Here is a 19,195-nt window from a genome sequence, read left to right on the forward strand (position 1 = left end):
GGAAGGTTGCAGAAGGTTCAAAAGTTCTCAGCCATGGGGGTGGGGTTGAAGGTGGCCCCTCAGAGGCCTCACATCCCAGGCAGGTGGGTCCTGTTTGCTCAGAATCCCCCCTAATGCAAACAGCTGCCCTGGTTTCCTTGAAAGGAAACTATGTCCTACATGCAGGCCATGTGGTCTGAGGGGCCCACCTACTCCTCTTTACTGGAGACATGAGCCAGGTGTGGCCAATCTGCCCAACCCACCCGTCTCCCTCTCCACTCCACCAAGGATGAAAGCGTGGACCTGGCATTTCTGTTCTTTCTACTGGAACAGAGAAAGACCCTTTACTAGTCAGACTGGAAGCTGGAGAATGACACCAACTGAGATAAAGTCCTAGTGAGCCCCTGGATCCAGCCATGCCTGACAGCAGCTATCCTTGGGGACTCTGTTGTAGCCATGCCAACTGGACCTGGGTTTCCTATTGCTCACAACTGGAAGAGCCCTTCTGTTTGCCATGGGGGGTTTCACATGGGCATCCGAGGCCACAGCTCGGCCTCACAGGGCTTCACAACTTTCCTTTGCCACCAGGGCAGATGTTCAGATAAATATCACCCTGGGTCAGCCCATTTGTTCATTTGTGTGTTCATTCAGTTGGTGAGCATTTATTAAACACCTACTGACTACACCAAGCCCTGTGCTACACGCGCCCTGAGGATGACCTCCACAAGCTCAGGGTGAGGTAAGGAATTTAGGGGCACAACCAGATAACCATGAAACTGGCTTCCTATTTGCTTTGGATACTAGCAAGTTCATTGCCCTCTCTAGGGCCAAGAGGCAGTGGTGTACAACAGGGTGGCTAATGGGAAGACTCTGCAATCTAAGACCAGAGTTCAAATCTAGCTTTATTGGCTGGACAGCCTTGGACAAGTCACTTAACCTCTCTGAGACCTACTTTCTTCATGTGGAAATGGAAGTAAAAACAGTATCTACCTTGAAGGGTAGTATGGGATTAACACAGTGTAAAATACTGAACTCAGCACGGTGCCTGCTGAGCTTACAGCCTCGAGGCTGGCCAACACCTAATTACACCCAGTTCCACCCTTGGCTTCAGCACATCTTTCCTATCCTCATTTCCCCCTGGCCTAGACTTGCCTGCTTCTCTGAGTATTATTTTCTTGCACATTGTATATACTCTAAAGAGGCACTCTCTGTTGTTTCGGAACAGGATGGAGGCAAAGCCAGTGCTAACACTAATGCCAATGTTAATAATAAGGATGATGATGCCAGTGATGATAGGAATGATGGTCAGACTAACAGTGAGTTCTGCCTCTACACAATACAACACACAGTAAATACTTAATGACTGCTTCTTGAATGAATCAATGGATGAATGAATGAATACAGTGCTAAGAGCAAGGTCAGTGACCTAGAGAGAGGGTAGAAGGAGCCCAAAGAAGGGATGTCTTATCTCCCAGGTAAAAGCTCCTCTGCCAGGGACCTGTGGCCTGTGGAGGGTAAGAGCTAAGCTGGGTTTAATCTCAGCCCTGCTTTGACCTGAACATGGGACCCCAGGCAAGCCCCTTTCCCTCTCTGGGCCTTGGTCTACTCATATGGGTCACAAAGGGCTTTGACAAAGGACCCTCTGATATTTTAGGATTCAATGACACCCATTGCCCACCCCCAACTCCTTGTTACCTTGTTCCCCAGGAAGGCTGGGGGCAGCTGCCAATAATAGAGGCTTTCGGGAAGCAGAGAGAAGCCTTCATAGGAGAGAGAGAACTAGGACAGAAGGACAGGCGGTGAGTGAGAGTAGAGGGAGGGAGCAGGCTGGGGGCCAGAGAGCAGAGTGGTCCTGATGGGGCAGACCCAGACCCTGAGGGGTACCCAGGAGGGCAGACGGATGGAAGTACCACCCCCACAGCTCAGGTCCTGGCCCTTGGACAACCTGTCCCCCTTGCATGGACCTGGGCCCCCCAACGACTCTTGCTGGGCATGCTTTGGGTTGGGGTCTCCTCACATCTGGTGCATGCCTTTTGCAGGCCCCACAATGACTCACATGGCACACCAGAAAACATTTTAAAATTCAGTGGCTATTTTAATGTGCATTTAAAAATGTATCACTAGGATAACTGAGCTGGCGTATGACTGACTTAAAGAAAAAGGTAAAGTAAATAACAGTTCAGGAAGTGTGCAGTAACGGCAGAATTTGTGAAGTTGGTTCAGAAACAACTGAAGTCTAGAAAACATGAGTGGGGGTCCCTTGGCGAGTAGCTTGACACATACCTGGGAGTGTGCAGAGGAAGACAGAGAAGCAGAGGGGGAGGAGACGGGGGAGGAGGAGGAGGCATGTGGGTCTGCCGTCAGAGCGGCTGCAGGCTGGCTGCGGGGCAACAGCCCCTGCGGAGGGGGGTGGGAGTGGGCAGCAAAGCTGGAGAGCAGCTGCCAGATCTCAGCATCTATCCGCCTCTGGGCCTCATCCACCTGGGGACCAGGAGGGGGAGGACAGGAAAGGAACAGAGAAGGACAGAAAGGACCCCATGAGGCTTTGCCATCAACCAGGCCATGCCAGGCTCAGCCAGCCACCTGCTTCCAGGCTATCTGCTCACAAGTGCCAATGCCTGATGCTCTGACCCTTGTCTCCACTGCCCTCTTGCTACCTTCTTCATGAGCCTGCTGAGGCTATCCTGGGGTGGGCCCAGCTGACTATGGGAAGAAGCCCATATAGGAGGTGACCCCTGGGAAGAAAGGGGCAGACAGCTCTGTCCAGCTCAGGCTAGAGAGGCTGGAGGGAAGCCCACAGGCATATGTGGTAAGGGAGGCTGCTCTTTGGGCCTTATGCTCCATGAGTGCCCATGGTGCCGGCCCAAGCCATCCACAGCTCTGGAATGCCTCCCAAAGGCAACACTGGAGTGGACTGGACATCAAGCCGGGGCCTAGCCTGGCATGGGGGGGAAATGGCTCAAGAAGGCCAGGGCCTCGGCTCAAGGCTCCTGCTTGGATTATACTCTCAGGCCTCCTTCCCAGGGCCCCAGACACAGCCTATCCCGGCCAGGCCCTGGGTTACCTGTGATAGCCGCTGTGCCCGGCTCCTGCTCTCTGGGGGCCCCAGGATCCTTCTAGCTGTCACAGCTGCCCGCAACTGCTCCTCTGAGAGGGACGTGCGGTTCTGATGGGTGGAGGGCACAGGCCAGCTCAGACCACCCAGGGCCCCAGAGCTGGAGCCCTGAGGAGTGTTTTCTCCCCATGGATATGGTGGCCAGAAAGGCTCACACTGAATGGGGAGAGAGATGCAAACTCCGCAGTATAAGTGGCACACGGGGTTAATTCCAGGCCACTGGGAGGACATATGCACACAGGGTTAACATGAGGTTGGAGGCACATACCCCTCCTGGCTCTAACTCCTGGTATCCAAGGCTTGGGCACAATAGCGCCTTGACTGTGGCGCCATCGGGTGCCACCTGGGTTCATGCAGACCCACAGTGCTTTGGGCACTGGGCTGGGGCTTCCAAGAACACACCATGCCATGTCACAGCTTCACACCACTCAGATCATGGGCCTACCTGGTGAGCCCGGCGCATCCGTGTAAAATAGGCCTCCTGCTGTCGGGTGCAGGGAAATGCCAGGAAAAGGAGTCAGAGAGAGGTCTGAGAGCCACAGGATAAGGCAGGAGGGAGGCAGACAGGGAGGCCAGAAGAGGAGGAACTCGAGAAGGGAGGAGGAACTAGAAGGCAGTCAGACCTGGGAGAAGACTAGGCTACTTGGTTCTGTCCAAGAAACAGAGACGGAGCAGCCTGAGAACCACCCCTCCTAAGTGTCCCTGGCCTCCCTGGGACCCAGGGCATGGGCACCCATTTACTAAAGCACAGGTCTCAGCCAGCAGGGTTCTCCTGTACCAAGAACTGCTTTTCCTGGGTGTTACTGGGTGGCCTTGACTACTCAAGGAACACATCTGGGCAGGCTGCCCTGAAGTCTGCCCCTAAAACCCTGTGCCTGTAACACCTTCCACTAGACTGTGACTCTGAGTAGCAAAGAAACATTCACCGCTGGCACATGTGGTATTGAAGGATGGCCTCTGACCTGGTTTGAATCCCCCCGGTGCCACCTGGCTGTGGGAGCTCAGGCTTACCTGAGCTCTCTAGCCTTAGAGTCCTCACTCATGCATCAGGGCTGTAGGAGGACCCTGCCCAGGCAGTTGTGATTTATGACATGTACAAGTGCTTGGAACAGCACTGAGCACAGGGTAAGAGCTTGATGAACTTGACCTATGATAAGAACTATTACTATGTCCAACACCCCAAGCACAGAGGCAACAGCAGAGATGAGAGGATTTTGAGTGAGCAAACGAATGAAATTCAAACTACCTTGCATATGTCCTTGTGTGTCCAGGGTCTTGCCCTGGGACCTGTTTGTTGACTAGCTGCATGAAAGCTAATAATCATTAATAGGTAAGCACTTATTCCATGGCAGGCATGATCTCTAATACTTCCAGCCACCCTGGAGCTGAGGTTTATTGAAAGGCAGCCAGCGGTAAGTGGCAGAGCTGGGTTTACACCAAGGCCTATCTGACCCCAAAGGCATACACATAACCATGATGTGGTCAACACCTTCCTGTTGGCCCGGAGTGCTCTGAGGTCAACATGTGTCTGAGGCCCCGGTGGCCCCAGGGCTTGGCAGGGGCCTGGCTCAGAGCTGGTGACTGGGGAGGGCCTGCAGCCCCCACCGAGCATCACACCTTGTCTCCTTGGTAAGTTTCCGGCAGCTGCCAGTAGAAGGACTCATGGCCAAGGTGGGCAAAGTTGCCAAAAGAGAGCTGGGCCCCCTGGGGCACGGGTTCCATGGTGAAGCCTCCTGTCAGACGGCTGTTCCGCTGTGGGTTCACCAGGGCAAAGCCTTGGAAGTCCCCAGGGGCAAAGTGGGTGGATATCTGGTAATAGAAGGAGGACGGGGTGTCAGCCAGGGCACTAGGGCTGGTACCTTGGTGGGGCAGGGACATGGGAGGGCATTAAGGTTGGTAAAAGGGGGTTGCTGAGATCAGGGCTAGGACATAAATAATGGGGGGATGGGGACATTTGGGGGAAGGAGGGTTTGGCTCAGTGCTGACATAAGCAACACTGGGGGCACGGGGAGGGTATTAGGGTAGGAGTGAGGGTGGCTGGGATCTGTGCTTACATGGGCAATAATGGGACGGGGAGATAGTTGTCCTCGTAGGCAGTGGTGACCCTGCTTGGCCAGGCTTCTGACCTGCCCCAGCGATGCCCCAGGCCGAGGCAGGCCCCAGGCCCCGGGGCTGGGTCAGTGTACAGGCTCTTACCAGGTGGCGGGTGTAGGAGGAGCTGGCGCACTGCTGGGTGATACCCATGCAGAAGCAGGGCAGGCAGCCTTCGGGGTTGTTGGCGCTCAGGTGGAAGTGGTGGGGCCGGCAGTTGCTGCAAGTGAGGCCTTCTACCTGGGCCTGTGAGGATGGAGGGAAGGGTGGGTGCGGGGAGCTCAGTGGGTCTCTTGCACCTCAGCAACCTTTGAAGCCAGCCTTCCCGGCCACTTCCGGCAGTTCTGAGGAGCCCCTGCTACCCCTATGCCTAGGTCCCCAGCTCCCGTCAGATGCTGCCTGATTTCCCACCAGTCTCCAAGCTGTGGAGCAGAGATGGGATCTCTGGGGAAGGGAAGTGGGGCAGAGGGTTAGCCCCAAGGGTATGGTGAGAGGGAAGGCCTGGCAACAACTGTGGCTGTGGTCCAGAGCCTTGCCGAAGGCAGGGGGTTTGGACTAACCTTGCACTGACATTGACCAGCTGTGTCACATTGGCTGCTGACGCTGCCCTGGGGGTCGCAGCCACAGCCGATCGGCTCTGGCAACTGGCCGTCTCCTGAGGTGGAGGGAAGCCACAGCTGGAACCCGCCTCCAAGCACACCCATTTCCACCACCCTCTGGGTACCTAACTCACTACAGAGAGAGAGAGCGTTTATGTCTGAACACCTACCACGTGCAGGCATTATACACATTCACAGAAGCCCTCTGGGGTGGGTGGGCCTTTTTCTATTCTCATTTTACAGATAAAGAAACTGAGACTCAGAAAGGTAAAGTCACCTGCCCCAAAGTTCTCGAAGGACGGGGAACAAAGGGTCTGTACTAGGTCCTCCCCTGGGAGAGATTGGGTAGCCGGACCCCAGAGCCCTCCCCAACTACTCACTTCGGCATGGCTGGCCCTGGCTGGGGTTGCCGTAGTAACCTGGGGCACACCTACATGAGAGAAAGCAGTGGGTGAAGGGAAGGCAGAATCACAGACTCCTGGAGAGGCTGCTGTGAGCTCAGGGCTTGCTGGGGGCTCCTGTGTTGGACTCAGTGACCTCACAGTGCTGGAAGGAACGAATCAACATAACGCATCCATTTCACAGATGGGGAGACGGGAGAAGAGCAGGAACCTGCCTTAGGCCATACAGCCAGTGAGCAAGCATCATCAGCCTCAAACTCAGGACCTTCAGCGAGAATGAGGGCTTTTCTGAGAAGACCCTGGTTTGGTGGGGGCAGGGGATGTCAGGGGCTGGGGATGACGAAGTGCAAGCCCAGATCTCTGAGGGCCTTGAATGCCAAGCTAAAGAGCTGGGTTCTCAGGGAGGGGAGTTGATTGTCTTCTGGAGGCCTGTGTGAGAGTGGGTGGCTTCTGGCCCCTCCTGGGCAGGGGAGTTGGGCCCAGCCTGAGCCCAGGGGAAGCCCCTTCTGCACACTCCCACCCTGACCACCACCCATCTCACCTCTCACAGTGACGCCCGCTGTGGCCTGGGGAGCAGGCATCACAGGTGGCACGGCCATCTGTGTCCAGAAAGCAAGTGTGGAGGGCCCTGGGAATGTGGGGGGCAAATTTCCTATTAGAAGGTCAGCTCTTCCCTTAGGACCAGGAGAGAAGGGCAAGGAAGGGCAGGCAAGTGAACTAACGTGCTCTGAGTGCCAGCTACGCGCCAGGCACTGTGCTGAGAGTTCAGATGTATCATCCTCTCATTCACTTCTCACAAGATGGGCCAAGGTGGGGTATATCATTATCCCCACCTCACAGATGGGGAAGTTGAGGCCCAGAGGGAAGTGTATCTTATACAAAGTGACACACTGAGGAAGCGGTAAGGCCAGGATTTAACCACTGCCTCTGAGAAGGGCCTGGGAGGGGGCAATGGACATTTCAGGAAAGGGCAGGTACAGGAAGGGACTGGACGCACTGGCCAGTGGTAGGGGCTCCATAGCATGGGCATGGCTGGCAGTCCTGAGGTGTCCCCCTCTGGGCGTCCCCGTAGTATCCCGGCTGACATTGCTCGCACCGAGGGCCCTCTGTGTGGTGATGGCAGCCCTGGAGGGGCAGAGTGTGAGTTGAGGCTGGGCACCTGGAGGCCACAGATCCCTGGGTTAGGAAGGAAGGAGGGTGGGACTTACCTGGCAGGCACCTGTTTCGGGTTCACAGGCCTCTGTATGGCCATGGCAGCTGCAGCGTTCGCAGGTGCCCAAGTAGAGGCCACTGGGCATGCGTGTGTAGCCTGTGTCACAGTCCTGGGGGCAGGAAGGTGGCAGTGGGAGGGTCTTCCTTGGCAGGGCCCATTCTGGGCAGGGACCACTGGGTGGCAGGGCTGGGGTGGGCCTGGGGAGGAGGGGAGAGCTAACGGAGGAGCCAGGGAGCACCATGCAGGGGGCTGGCTGGAGAGGTACGCTGGGCCCAGGGCTCACCTGGCAGGATGGGCCACGGTACCCAGGTGGGCAGGTACAGTGTTCCACTTCCAGTGCAGGGTCCTGGCCAGTGTCCTCAGGCACAGCCACATCCATGCTGATGCCAGACACCCTGGGAGAGCCAAGACCCAGCATGAATGAGCACTCATTCTGTGCCAGGCATCCCTGGAGTCCTAGACACGATTGTTTCATTAATCCTCCCAACAGCCCTGTCGTAATGCTCTGGGGTCCCATCCAGCTCCCGGGCTGGGCATCTGCCCTGCCAGTTGTTGAGAGGGCTATGGTGAATGGCTTATACCAGCAACTTTCTCCAGAGCATGAACCTTCCTTACCCAGAGAGGTCACATCACCCCACTCCCCCAGGGGGACCAATGACAGAATGACCTAGGGTACAAAAGCGCCTTTGCCTCAAAGAAGGATGACTCTGCAGAGCTCCCTGGGGCGTGGAGCTGAGGCTAGTCTTTACCTAAAACTGCTTCCTTGCCTTCCGGCCATTTACCCTTCCTGCATGCCTCCTCCCAACTCAGGTTCTCCTTTGTAAGCCGTGTGCACCACAGTCCCCATCTTAGGCTTTGCTTCTAGGGAACCTAAGACAAGTCCTGTGATGGAGGCACTGTTATAATCTCCATTTTGCAGATGGGGCCACAAAGGCTGTAAGTGGTAGGGCCGGCGTCTGGCTGTACTGCGTCCCACCCTGCTGCCTGCCAACCCAAGCCCCTCCGTCGTCCTGCCCTGCCCCAGATACCTGCTCTCGGCTGGCTGCTGGGTGTAGGACGCCTGGATCAGGATGGTGTCGATGTCCGCCAGTGCCATCAGCAGATGCTCCCGAGTGGCCGGCTGCCCGTCAGGCCGCTGCCATGCTTGCTGCCAAGGAAAGGATGCATGTGCTGCAACTGCTGACTTCCTGGGATGCTGACACCCCTGGGGGAGAGGAAGCTCCTGAGGGTCTTGCTCACCTCCCGGAAGGGCACGGTGAAGGTGCTGGGTTGGCTGGGGCTAGGCTCCTGGGAGGTGCGATGTTCCAAGACGATGCCATTGCCCTGCAGGACCACCAATGGCTGCCCGTGCAGGGGCGTGGAGCCAGGCTGGGGCCGCTGCGTCACCGTGAAGCGCAGCTCTCCTCCATAGGAGGTCACCTGGGATACAGGGTGGATGGGTGCTCAGCTGAGGTGCCCGTAGGCGGGCCCTGCCACTGCCCCCACCTCTTCCACGTCCTCTCCAAAGGCACCAGGACACTTCTGTTTCCAAACCTTTGCCTGTGCCATGCCCTTTCTCTTCCCACCCCCCGCCTACCTTGTCCCCTCGGAAGCGTGAAGGGAGGCTCCAGAAGTAGGCTCCAGGCAGAAGGCTGTGGAAGGCGGAGAAGACCAGTTCCCCGGGCGTGGGCGAGGAGATGCCCTGGCTGGTGGTGTGGGTGCCTGCGGCGTTGGTCAGGCTGAACTGAGTGGGCTCCTCGGAGGCCCCAAGCACCTGGGAGTGGGTGACAAGGCCAGGATGAGGCGGCGGCCTGGGACCAGCACATGGTCCCCCAGCTCAGGGCCGTGTTCCCGCCTCAAGCAGGTACCTGGGCGCGGCTCCAGGAGGAGCTGGTACACTGGCGACTGACACCCATGCAGAAGCACTTGAGGCAGCCGTCGGGGTTGCGGGCACTCAGGTGGAAAGAGCCGGCGACACACTCATTGCACAGGCGCCCTACCACGTTGTTCTGCGGGCACAGAGCTGGGAGCTGCAGGATGGCCCACAGCAGGGGCTGCCTGGAGCTTCCAGCCTAATCTGCCCACATTCTAGAGGGCGATGCCCATGGCCAGGGAGAGCCACAGGAAGAGCACAGGGAACAATAATGGGGCTAATTCTTAATGGGAGCTGATGCAACCCATCATTTTACCCTTTTCACTTTGGTTGCTAAAGGGCTCACAAAGAAATTTAGATTTGAAATATAGCAACTTGGTTACAATAGTTACTTCTCCTATATATGCAGTGTTTCATGCATCGTGCTAGTTTCTGTTCACCCACCACCTCACGTAACTCTCTGGTACCTGGAGAGGTATGTGGTATCTCCGTGCTTTACCCGAGGAGACTGAGGCTCCACGTCACTCAGCTGGCTAAGCCACTCTGGGATTGCAGATGAGGAGCACTTGGCCCCAAAATCTGCCCAGGGACATTGGATCCTCCCACTCCTAAGGTACATGATTTCCCATGCCCCCGAGCCTCCACGACCTCATCTGCAGCTTGGGGATGCTGATGCTGACCTCACTGTGTCCGCATGAGAATTCAAGTGGCGTACAAGCGAAGTTACAACACAGATTCAATGGTTACACAAAGAATGACTGGCAGAGGATGCGGGACTTGAACCCAGGTCGCCTGACTCCCTGGCAGGGCTCCTTCCCAATACCAGGCCGCCACTCACGGTGGGGAAGACTAGCCAGCCAGGCCCATCAGCATCCAGCTAGGCCCCCACCCACCAGCCAAGGAGCCAAGGAGAGAATGGAACCTCCTTCCTTCCTCCCACAGCTGTGTGCCAGGGCCCAAGATGGCCGAGGTTGGGTAGGGAGGGTGTGCATACCTTACAGTGGCAGACCTCCCCAGGGCTCCCTGTGCTGCCTCGCTCATCACAGCGTACAATCTCCTGGTCTGGAGGCACAAAGTGGTGTTGGGAATGGGCTAGATACAGTCTGAACAGACAGGGACGGAGTAGGGCAGCTCCCCAAGGCTCATGGGGTTTGGGGCCTGGTGGGCAGCCGAGGAAGGTGCCGGGAGTGGTGGCTACGATACTCACTGGTAGGTCTGCACTTCCCACCCGGCTGGATGGGGTTGCCCTCAAAGCCAGGGGCACAGCTGGGGGAGAGAGAGGGTCGTCAACGGCACTTCTGTGCCCCCACCCCGCACAGCCTGCTTCTCCCAGCCCTTGAGAGCTCCCCCTCACCTCTCACAGCGGCGGCCCGTGTAGCCTGGGGCACATGCATCACATGTGGCTTGGCCATCTGTGTCCAGGAAACAGGTATCTGAGAATCTATGGGCATCAAGTGATAGGACATGAGGCAAAGCTGAAATGATGGGCCAGCCCTTACTTACTCTCCCACCTGGGAAACGACTGTGGTCCGTATGGACACAGTAGGCTCTGAGTATGATGTTGTATCTGTCTACCTGTTTGGGGATCAGCAACCTTATAGCAACACTAGGAAGACAGGTGGTCTTCATGTGATCATTATATGGAAAAGGAAAGAGGCCCGGATAGGTCAAGGGGCATAGAAAAATTTAGTGACCAAGTTATGATTTGAGCCCAGATTTCCCACCTCCCTGCCCAGACTGTGCCCTTAGCCTGCTGCACTGCCCATTCCCCCAGCATTTCTGCCTTAGCCTGAGCTGGGTCTGACCTGCGGGAGGCATCGATGTATGGGCAAGGGCAGGGCCGGCAGGCAGTGGCTGTGGCCTTTGTGGCGTCCCCAAAGAAGCCAGACTTGCATTTGTTGCACTGTGGCCCCTCCGTGTTGTGCTGGCAATTCTGGGAGGGAGGAAAGCAAGTGGCTCAGGCTCCACAGAGTAGTGCCCCTGCTCCCGGCCCGGCGCCACACTGGACCAGCTGGGCTCTTTGAGGGTGGGCCTTTGAGGCTGTCCGGTTCAGCCTCCCCCATCGTGTCGGATTGACTGCCCAGCTTTGCAGACAGGGGAGCATCCAGCTGCATTCTGATGGGGGAACCCATGCCTTCACATGGCAGCCTGTCCCAAAGAAGGCTTCAAATGTCTGCTTTACATTGACCTGAACCCGCCTCTCCTTTCCAATCTGCACCCACTGGCCAGGCAGTTCTGCCCTCTGAAACCCATTCCTTCTACCCCCACCCATCTCTTCGGGGATTTGGAGATACTAGTTTTCCCTGCTTGAGCCTTCTCTCTGTCAGCTCCACAATCCCAGCTACCTCCACTATCCCAAAGAAATACATATGATTTCTAGGCTCCTTCCCCTTTGGACTGCCCTGCTAAGAGCCATCCATCGCACAACACCCTCCAGGACTGTTCTGACCAGGATGGAGGAGAGAAGGGTGGTCGCCTCCCTTACCTGGACAGTATATGTCTATTAATGCATCCAGAAGTCACGATAGCTTGTCTGGCAGACATGGCGGTCACTGTGGAGGCTCATGCTAAGCTTGTGGGCACAAGGAGACCTCAGCCTGGACTTCCCACTCTGCCTTTGCCCCTGCCCCTAGCCAGAATCCAAGTGCCAGCAGGCACTACTTACCAGGCAGTGGCCATACACAGGGTCACAGGAGCTGGCGTGGCCATTGCAGTTGCAGCCAGAGCAGGTGCCCAGGTAAGGCCCACCAGGCACCCGGGTGAAGTGGGCATCACAGCTCTCGCAGGACAAACCAGAATAGCCGATGGGGCACCTGTGGGGCAGGACCCAAGAGAGAGGCTACAGGAACGGTGAGGCCCTGATGTTCCTCCCCTGTCCTTGCTGGGGTTGCTGTAGTCCCCGGCCCTGCCAGCTCAGGCACCTGCACTCCTCCACACTGTGGGCACGGCCGTGGCTGGTGGCGTAGGTGACAGTGGTATCCATGGCGATGTCGCTCAGCCCCACGTTGGCCATCTTGGCATTGTACACTGTCTGGATGAGCACGGCCTCCAGGCTCTGCAGCACCTGTAGCATGTCTGCCCGCTGCACTGGCTGGCCAGACTCATGGACCCAGTGCTCCTGGGTGTGGACCAAGGTGGTGGTGGGGTCACTCGTCAGTGCCTGCCCGGCCCGCACCCCATTCACTCCCAGCCCTGAAGGCTCGGGCACCACACACCTCAGAGAACTGGACCTGGCGCTGGTTCACAGTGCTGGGCTGGGTGGGCGTGTGGCCCCGGGAGAGAAGGCGATATCCGGCGCCTACGAGGACCACATCCGGCCGCTGCACTGGCTCCAGTGTGCCCCGTGACAGCTCATAGCGCACCTTGTAGTGCAGGGACCCTCCGTAGGAATCCACCTGGCCGAGACACGGCAGCTTAGGGCAGAGCACTGGGGGCCTTCTTGATGCCCACAGTGTGTCCAGGCATCCCCTTCCTCCCTCACTCTGAGTATCTGGTGCTGTGTGCCTAGCATGGAGCTGGGTTCAGGGAAGCAGACATGGGTGGGACATGGGCTCTGCCTTTGGGGTGCTCAGTTTGGTGTGTGTGTGGGGTAGGATAATGCTGTGTAGGCAGTGCCCAGAGAGGCCAGAGGAGTTGCACTCACTCCAGCCCACGTGTGCGGGAGTGGTCCTAGAGCCCTTTCCAAAGTCTGAGTCCACATTCCTCCTGGTATGGCAGGCAGAGACCCTGCCCTGAATGAATGAGCCATTGCCATGGGGGGCTGTGCTGAGCACCCTTCATCCAGAGTCGAGTCTGCCCTGCTGTCCATCACTTCAGAGAGAGTGGAGCCCAGGTATCTGGGCATATGAGGAGGGGCTTGGCCCTTTCCCCTTCCAGGGTGGCAGCCTGGCCCCTCACCTTGTTGCCCAGGAATTGCTCAGGCAGAGCCCAGAAAGAGTCATGGACCAGGAAACGTCGGGACAGGTCGACCAGCTGAAACTCCTGCAGCGCAGTGTCAATCTGCAGCTGGGTGGAGGACAGGGGTGGCATGCCTGGCTGCGCAGGCATCGTCACATTGACACCTGTGGGTTGCATGGGGAAGGGTGAAGGCCACAGTACCTGCCTGCCCCAGATGCCCACCTTGATGGGTGGTTACCCAGAACGGTGGGTAAGTTCTGGGAGAAATTTGATTTAGAACTTTAGTCTCTCTCCCTCAGTAAGAGAAAATAAAATAAAAGCTTTTTTTCCTCCCTAAGTTTTGGAAGCAGCATTTCCCAGAACATGCCCTGGGGAAAGCCTATGCTGTAGAATGATAGCTGGGAACCATTTGGGAACCAAAGGCTCAAAAAACGGTGAGGGGATTCTTTGCACCAGAACCTTTTGCTTGCTAAGGCCCATGGACTGTCAGGGTGCAACAGCCCTCAGTGGGCCACCCTGAGAGTTCCATGGGGTTGAAGAATGGATGCCCAAGTCGTGGTCCCAACACCCGACAGATGTGTGAGTCAGGGCAAAGGCTTCAGTTTCCCTTCCCATAAAAAGGCAATAGTGGCTTGCCTCATAGGGTTATTGGGAAGATAAAATGAGCAAATTAATATAAAATGCTTAACACAGTGCAGCACAAAGGAAGTGCTCAAAAAATGGTTAGCAGTTAGGATTGCTGTTGGCTGGTTAGCTGCTATTGCTGTTACCATGACAGGTCATCTAGTCCAACCGTCTCCTACATGCGTGCACACACACACACGCACACACAGTCACACACACACACACACACACACACACACACACACACACACATACACACACACACACACACACACAGAGGAATTCTTTTTAAAGCATCCTCCCAGATCTCTAGGGCAGCACTAAACCACCCAAGAGAAATTTTTGTGATGATGGAAACGTTCTGTGTTCTGCACTCTCCAATATGGTGGCCACTAGCCACAGGCCACTTTGCTCTCAAAATGTGGCTGATGTGGTTGAGGAACTGAATTAATTAATTTAAATTTAAATAACCACACATGGCTAGTAACTACCATGTGGGATAGTGCGAAGGGATGGGAGCTCATTACCTCCAAAGGCAGTCCTCCCAGCTCTGGACAGTTTGACTCTTAGAAAGTATAAGGAATATACTAAATCTAGTTCTGTCTTCCAATAGCTTCTCCCCTTGATCCTAAATGTAACCCCTGTAACCACGGAGTGGTCCAGTGTCTCATCTGCAGAATACCATGCACAGCCCTCCAGAATAGACTACACTGTCCCAGGCCTGCCTTCCTCTTTCCCTTCCTGGGATGTTTTCAGGCCCCCTCCATCCTGGTCACTGTCTATGCGTATGCCATCTGCCTAGCCTGGCATCCCCTAACCCTGACCATCCTGATTCCAATCAGACAGGCCTAGGTTCCAGCTCTCCTCTCAACAGGTATGTGACCCCAGGGAAGCCCCACAGTCTCTCAGAGGACCTCAGAATCCTCATCTTATAACAGTAAAGATAGTCCTGACTTTGCAAGGACTGTTGGCTGTCCCATGACTGTGTGTCAGGCCACAATGCCAACTGAGTGTGTAGGGAGCTACACCCTCTCCTTGCATTTAATCCTCTGCAATGGAGGAGATGAGATGGGGGCTGCCTGATGTCAAGCTGTAAACGACGGAGCTGGGACTTGAATCCAGGTCGAGCTGATGTCTGAGCCCACACCATTCTCCCTCTCTGAGCCAGCGAGAACTGAGTCCAGCTGTTTGCCTTTATATTTGGGGACAAGGGCCCAGAGAAGCCAAGAGACTTGCCCAAAGTCACACAGGCAGTAACTGGTGCAGCGGGAGGTCAGCTGGGACTAAAATGCCAAAGCCCGGCTCTTGTGCTCTGGGGACACTGGCGTCTCTCGGTGTCTCAGGACGAGGACGATGATGATGGTTACCATAGGCAATACTTACTGGGCCTTTACCAGGGACTGAGCCCTGTTCTAAGTGATTTGCATACATTAATCTGTTAAGTACTTTCAACAACCTGGGAGGTAGTTGTTATTTTACCCCTTTTTGTAGACCAGGAAACTGAGACTCAAGAGACCCTTGACCAAGGGTGCACAGGCATAAAGGTGAGTCAGGATTTGACCCAGGAATCTGGCTCCAGAGCCCACCCTCCTCATAACCTCAAGTAGGCAAATATCAAGTGTGGATTTGGCTTTTCCTAAAAACGCTTGTTTTCCCTTGAAATGATTTTCTTCTCAGCATGCCTTCAGCAATTTTGTGTCCCTCCCTGAATGTGGTCTCATCTACCCAGTACATGCTGCTCTCCTGAAAATGCCTTCTCTTTAAGCCCACAGGAACCTGGTGCCCACCTCCTCCCCACTGCCTCCCACCCACCAACGTACCCTTGAAGTCATTGGGCTGGTCAAAGCGCAGCCGGATCTGCTCCCGGAAGCGGTGGCTGCTCTGGCACACGCTGGTGACACCAAAGCAGAAGCAGGACAGGCAGGCGGCGCTGTGCTCCAGGTAGAAATGGCCATCGGGACAGGGCCCTGCTGGGCAGCATGGGAGTGGGCTGTAGCTGGTCACCAACCAGCAGGCAGCCCCAGCTCCACCCCATGCCGGGTGCCCACCAGCCCACCACCTGCTGGCCATACCTCGCTGTGGAATAAGCTCCAGGACACCATCAGGAATGCCGAACACCATGCCTCGGGCATTCATGGCCTCACAGGTGTAAGCACCCTGGTCTGCTTCCTTCACGTCACGAATGGTCAGCGTGCCACGGCCTCCCTCACTGGTCACTGTCACCCTGCAGGGCCCCAAGACACAGGTGGGGTCAGGCCTGGGCCACTGACCCAGCCACCTCTACTTTCCCAGTCCTACCCAGGCCTAGGGCCATACCTGGGATGAGAGGGGATGTGGCCCCAATTGAGCCTCCAGTTGATGATGGGGGTGGGGACGCCAATGGCCACACAGGTGAAGGTCACTGTCTGGCCCCGGGAAGCCTGGATCACCTCTTGGGGTGGGGTCACGACCTGGGGGGGCACTGGAGAGACCAGAGCAGGGGTGAGGGCTGTGAGGGGCAAAGGAAGGAAGAGTGGGGGATGGCTCAAGGGAGGGGAGGAAAGGAGGGGCAGAGACAGGAAAGGGGTCCCCAGTTCTCCCCCAGCTCCCTGCTCACTGCAGCCAAACTCATCACTGCGGTCAGGACAGTCGCTCTCCTCATCACAGTGGAAGCTGGCTGGGATGCAGGTGTTTGTGGAGACGCAGCGGAACTGTGTGGGCCCACACACGTCCTCGGGGCGCTTGGCAGCTAGAGAACAGAGCCAGGTGGTGTGAGTGGGGGGCACTGTCCTCAGAGAGCACGCCCCCATTACCTACCTACCCTCAAACAGCCCACCCTCTCCACACTCTTCAGGTATCCCCAGGGTCACTCTCCCATCTCACCACATGACACCCAGCTGCCCTGACCAGGCCCAGAGACTGCTGCCACAAGACTAGCCACAATGTCATGGTCAGCAGTCAGCCCTCAAAGGCTCATCACATTACCATGCCCCCAGCACTCACTCCTGTGCTCCCCCAAACAGAGTTATACCAGGCATGTCACAGTGACCCCACTCCCCTCACACCCAGCCACCCTCAGAGGCATAAGACCTTTGTCAAAGGCACAGGTAAAGTGGCTGGTGTGTCTAGATGCCAGGTAATACCTGGTGTGGTTCTCTACTGGAAAGGCCTTGCTAGGGGCCTGCCACAGCCTGGGCCTTGCAGGTCTGACCCCCTCTAACAGGCCAAGGGCTGGCACCTGACCCGGAGCAAGAACCTATGGACTGGCCGGAGGCCTGGAGTTGGCCTGATGCCAGGGCTGGGCCCCAATAGGCATCTCTAGCAGATGTTACTGTTCTTCCTCAGGGAGACTGAGCTTGAGACAGACGCACAGGGACGGAGAAGGTGGGAGCGGAGGCCACAGAACAAAGAGGAGGTCAGGAGGCAGCCCACTACTGACACTGCTGCAGAGGCGTCTGTCCCAGTGCTCCGCGAGCCCCAAGGCCCTTCGGCTTTCACGTTTTCTGTGCTCTGCCGACAAGGACTCGGTCCTCCTTTGACTTTTCCCTGGAAAAGGCCTCTGAGAAGGGCTTTCAGCTAAGACCCCTAACTACTAAAGTTGGCCCCCAGGGCCTTCACACTCGGCCAGGGGGGGGCAGACACACCTGCCCGAGAAGGGATGGGTAGGGGCCACATGGACCCGGGACACTCACGGCAGTTGGCCTCATCAGTGCGGTCCTCACAGTCAAAGTCGCCATCGCAGTGCCACAGCTTGAGGGCACAGTGTCCATTCCCACAGGGGAACTCGTTGGGCTCACAGGGCGGGGTGGGGCCTGGGTGGGCCGAGCAGGGTTCAGCTGTGGCCCTGCCCTGGCCACTCCCCCTGCCCTTGAGCTCACTGCACCCCGCCTGCTCCTCACCACAATCCAGCTCATCACTGCCGTCCTTGCAGTCGTCCTGCCCATCACAGACATAGTCTCTGGGAATGCAGTGCCCACTGTGGCATGCAGCCTCGTGAGGCCCACAGGGCACAGGCCTGCCGGCGCCGGGAAGCAGAGGCTGGGGAGCGAGAGTGACTGCAAACCGCTCCGTGGTGATTGTCTCCAGCCGGGGCAGTAAAGGTGATGTCTCCACCAGCGGGGGTGGCATGGAGCTGAGCTCCGGGACTGGCTCCTCTGTGGACAGAGCCCACCTGGCATTGGCAAGAGAGGGTGGCTCCTCACCCCACCCCCACACCCCAGGCCCTCCCCGTACCTCCCACCACACCCGGTGCTGCCAGCCCTGACCCGATTATCCCCTTCCCTGTGTCCCTGACCACCTCCCTCAGACCCCTCTGCCTGTGCCAGACCCTCACAGCTGCAGATTGACTTGGGGGCCCATGTGTGCCCTGGCCCTGGCCCGGCGTCTGCAGGCCACTTCTGCCCCTGGACAGTCCCTTACCACAATTGAGCTCATCAGACATGTCCCTGCAGTCAGGCCTCCGGTCACAGCGATACTCCAGGGCCACGCACTCATTGTGACTGTGGCAGGCAAACTCGGCCTCGGTGCAGACCCTTGAGAACTGGGGCACTGCGGGGTTGGAGGGGGTCAGAGGTCGGCGGAAGGGGCTGTGGACAGCACAAGCTCTGCGTGGCTGCAGGTAGGCTTTCGTGCCCTGTGGCAGTTACTTGGCATCTGGCAGTGGGGGAAAGGGGCATGTGGTGGACACATCACTGCACACATGGGTCATGGACCATGGGCCATGCGGCAGGAGCCTCACCCATCCCTTACACAGACCCTACGCAAGTTAACATGCTATATGCATGCAACCACATCACACGCATGCAGGCCGCAACCCGGCCCAGAAAGGATGAAGAGGAAAGAGAGAAGGGGTGGCTTATGGGCCATGCCCAGCCGCCTGGTCCTCATTCTTCCTTCCCCCCTATCCATTAGCTTCTCCAGATACCTGGCTGGGTCTGGGTCTGGTTAAACTCTCACCTGGTGTCACTGTGGCCACCACAGTGCCCAGAGGGGACGGGGGTGTCTGTGCTGTAAAGGAAGGTGTGATCAGCAACCATCCCACCTGGGACCTGGTTGCTGTGGACTGCAGGACTAAGCCAAGCCCATCCCATCATCCCTGGCTGGGAAGACTCACTGAAAAATCAGGAGGAAAGAACTGGATCCCCAGCAATCTTCAGACCTGGGCCTGGGGATGCCCAGAGAGAAACCTGATCTTGGGTGCATTAACTGAGGTTTTATGTGCAGAATGAGGGAGGTGATTCCCTACACCATGATGGGGAAAGAGTTTGCTCGGTTCTGGCTTCTACTGAGCCAGGGATGGGGACATGCTGGAGCCTTCCCAGGGAGAGGGACTGACATGGAGATGGAGCTGAGAACCAAAGCCTGTGAGGAACGACTTAGGACTGTCTGGCCTGGAGAAGATAAGACTTAGGGAGTGCAGCAAAAAGGAACCCAGGCCCACACAGA

The 19,195-nt window shown here is 56.9% G+C and overlaps 1 protein-coding gene across 13 annotated transcripts in view; it reads right to left on the reverse strand.

Moving 5' to 3' along the window:
• Positions 1 to 19,195, reverse strand: part of HSPG2 (heparan sulfate proteoglycan 2) — a 98,522-nt gene that overhangs the window by 36,736 nt on the left and 42,591 nt on the right. For 4 of the 13 annotated variants that reach the window (XM_073233372.1, XM_073233371.1, XM_073233373.1 and 1 more), the window contains exons 7-33: positions 18,170 to 18,298; positions 17,650 to 17,904; positions 17,443 to 17,562; positions 16,368 to 16,499; positions 16,088 to 16,232; positions 15,844 to 15,995; positions 15,592 to 15,738; positions 13,148 to 13,311; positions 12,466 to 12,645; positions 12,172 to 12,368; positions 11,916 to 12,063; positions 11,056 to 11,183; positions 10,605 to 10,691; positions 10,458 to 10,516; positions 10,245 to 10,312; positions 9,246 to 9,386; positions 8,975 to 9,151; positions 8,638 to 8,817; positions 8,427 to 8,545; positions 7,682 to 7,793; positions 7,394 to 7,507; positions 7,183 to 7,310; positions 6,727 to 6,813; positions 6,165 to 6,214; positions 5,746 to 5,840; positions 5,291 to 5,431; positions 4,712 to 4,903 (exon numbers count right to left, since the gene is read on the reverse strand). In XM_073233372.1, the coding sequence (XP_073089473.1) occupies positions 4,712 to 4,903; positions 5,291 to 5,431; positions 5,746 to 5,840; positions 6,165 to 6,214; positions 6,727 to 6,813; positions 7,183 to 7,310; positions 7,394 to 7,507; positions 7,682 to 7,793; positions 8,427 to 8,545; positions 8,638 to 8,817; positions 8,975 to 9,151; positions 9,246 to 9,386; positions 10,245 to 10,312; positions 10,458 to 10,516; positions 10,605 to 10,691; positions 11,056 to 11,183; positions 11,916 to 12,063; positions 12,172 to 12,368; positions 12,466 to 12,645; positions 13,148 to 13,311; positions 15,592 to 15,738; positions 15,844 to 15,995; positions 16,088 to 16,232; positions 16,368 to 16,499; positions 17,443 to 17,562; positions 17,650 to 17,904; positions 18,170 to 18,298 (3,647 nt within the window). Of the gene's footprint in view, positions 1 to 1,674; positions 1,759 to 2,262; positions 2,461 to 3,043; positions 3,146 to 3,539; positions 3,579 to 4,711; positions 4,904 to 5,290; positions 5,432 to 5,745; positions 5,841 to 6,164; positions 6,215 to 6,726; positions 6,814 to 7,182; positions 7,311 to 7,393; positions 7,508 to 7,681; positions 7,794 to 8,426; positions 8,546 to 8,637; positions 8,818 to 8,974; positions 9,152 to 9,245; positions 9,408 to 10,244; positions 10,313 to 10,457; positions 10,517 to 10,604; positions 10,692 to 11,055; positions 11,184 to 11,915; positions 12,064 to 12,171; positions 12,369 to 12,465; positions 12,646 to 13,147; positions 13,312 to 15,591; positions 15,739 to 15,843; positions 15,996 to 16,087; positions 16,233 to 16,367; positions 16,500 to 17,442; positions 17,563 to 17,649; positions 17,905 to 18,169; positions 18,299 to 18,706; positions 18,758 to 19,195 lie in introns of all 13 variants that reach the window. The other 9 variants (XM_073233362.1, XM_073233363.1, XM_073233360.1 and 6 more) reach the window with 7 other exon arrangements.

The sequence above is a fragment of the Manis javanica genome, chromosome 4, assembly GCF_040802235.1.
Source record: "Manis javanica isolate MJ-LG chromosome 4, MJ_LKY, whole genome shotgun sequence".
Classification (NCBI taxonomy): Eukaryota; Metazoa; Chordata; class Mammalia; order Pholidota; family Manidae; genus Manis; species Manis javanica.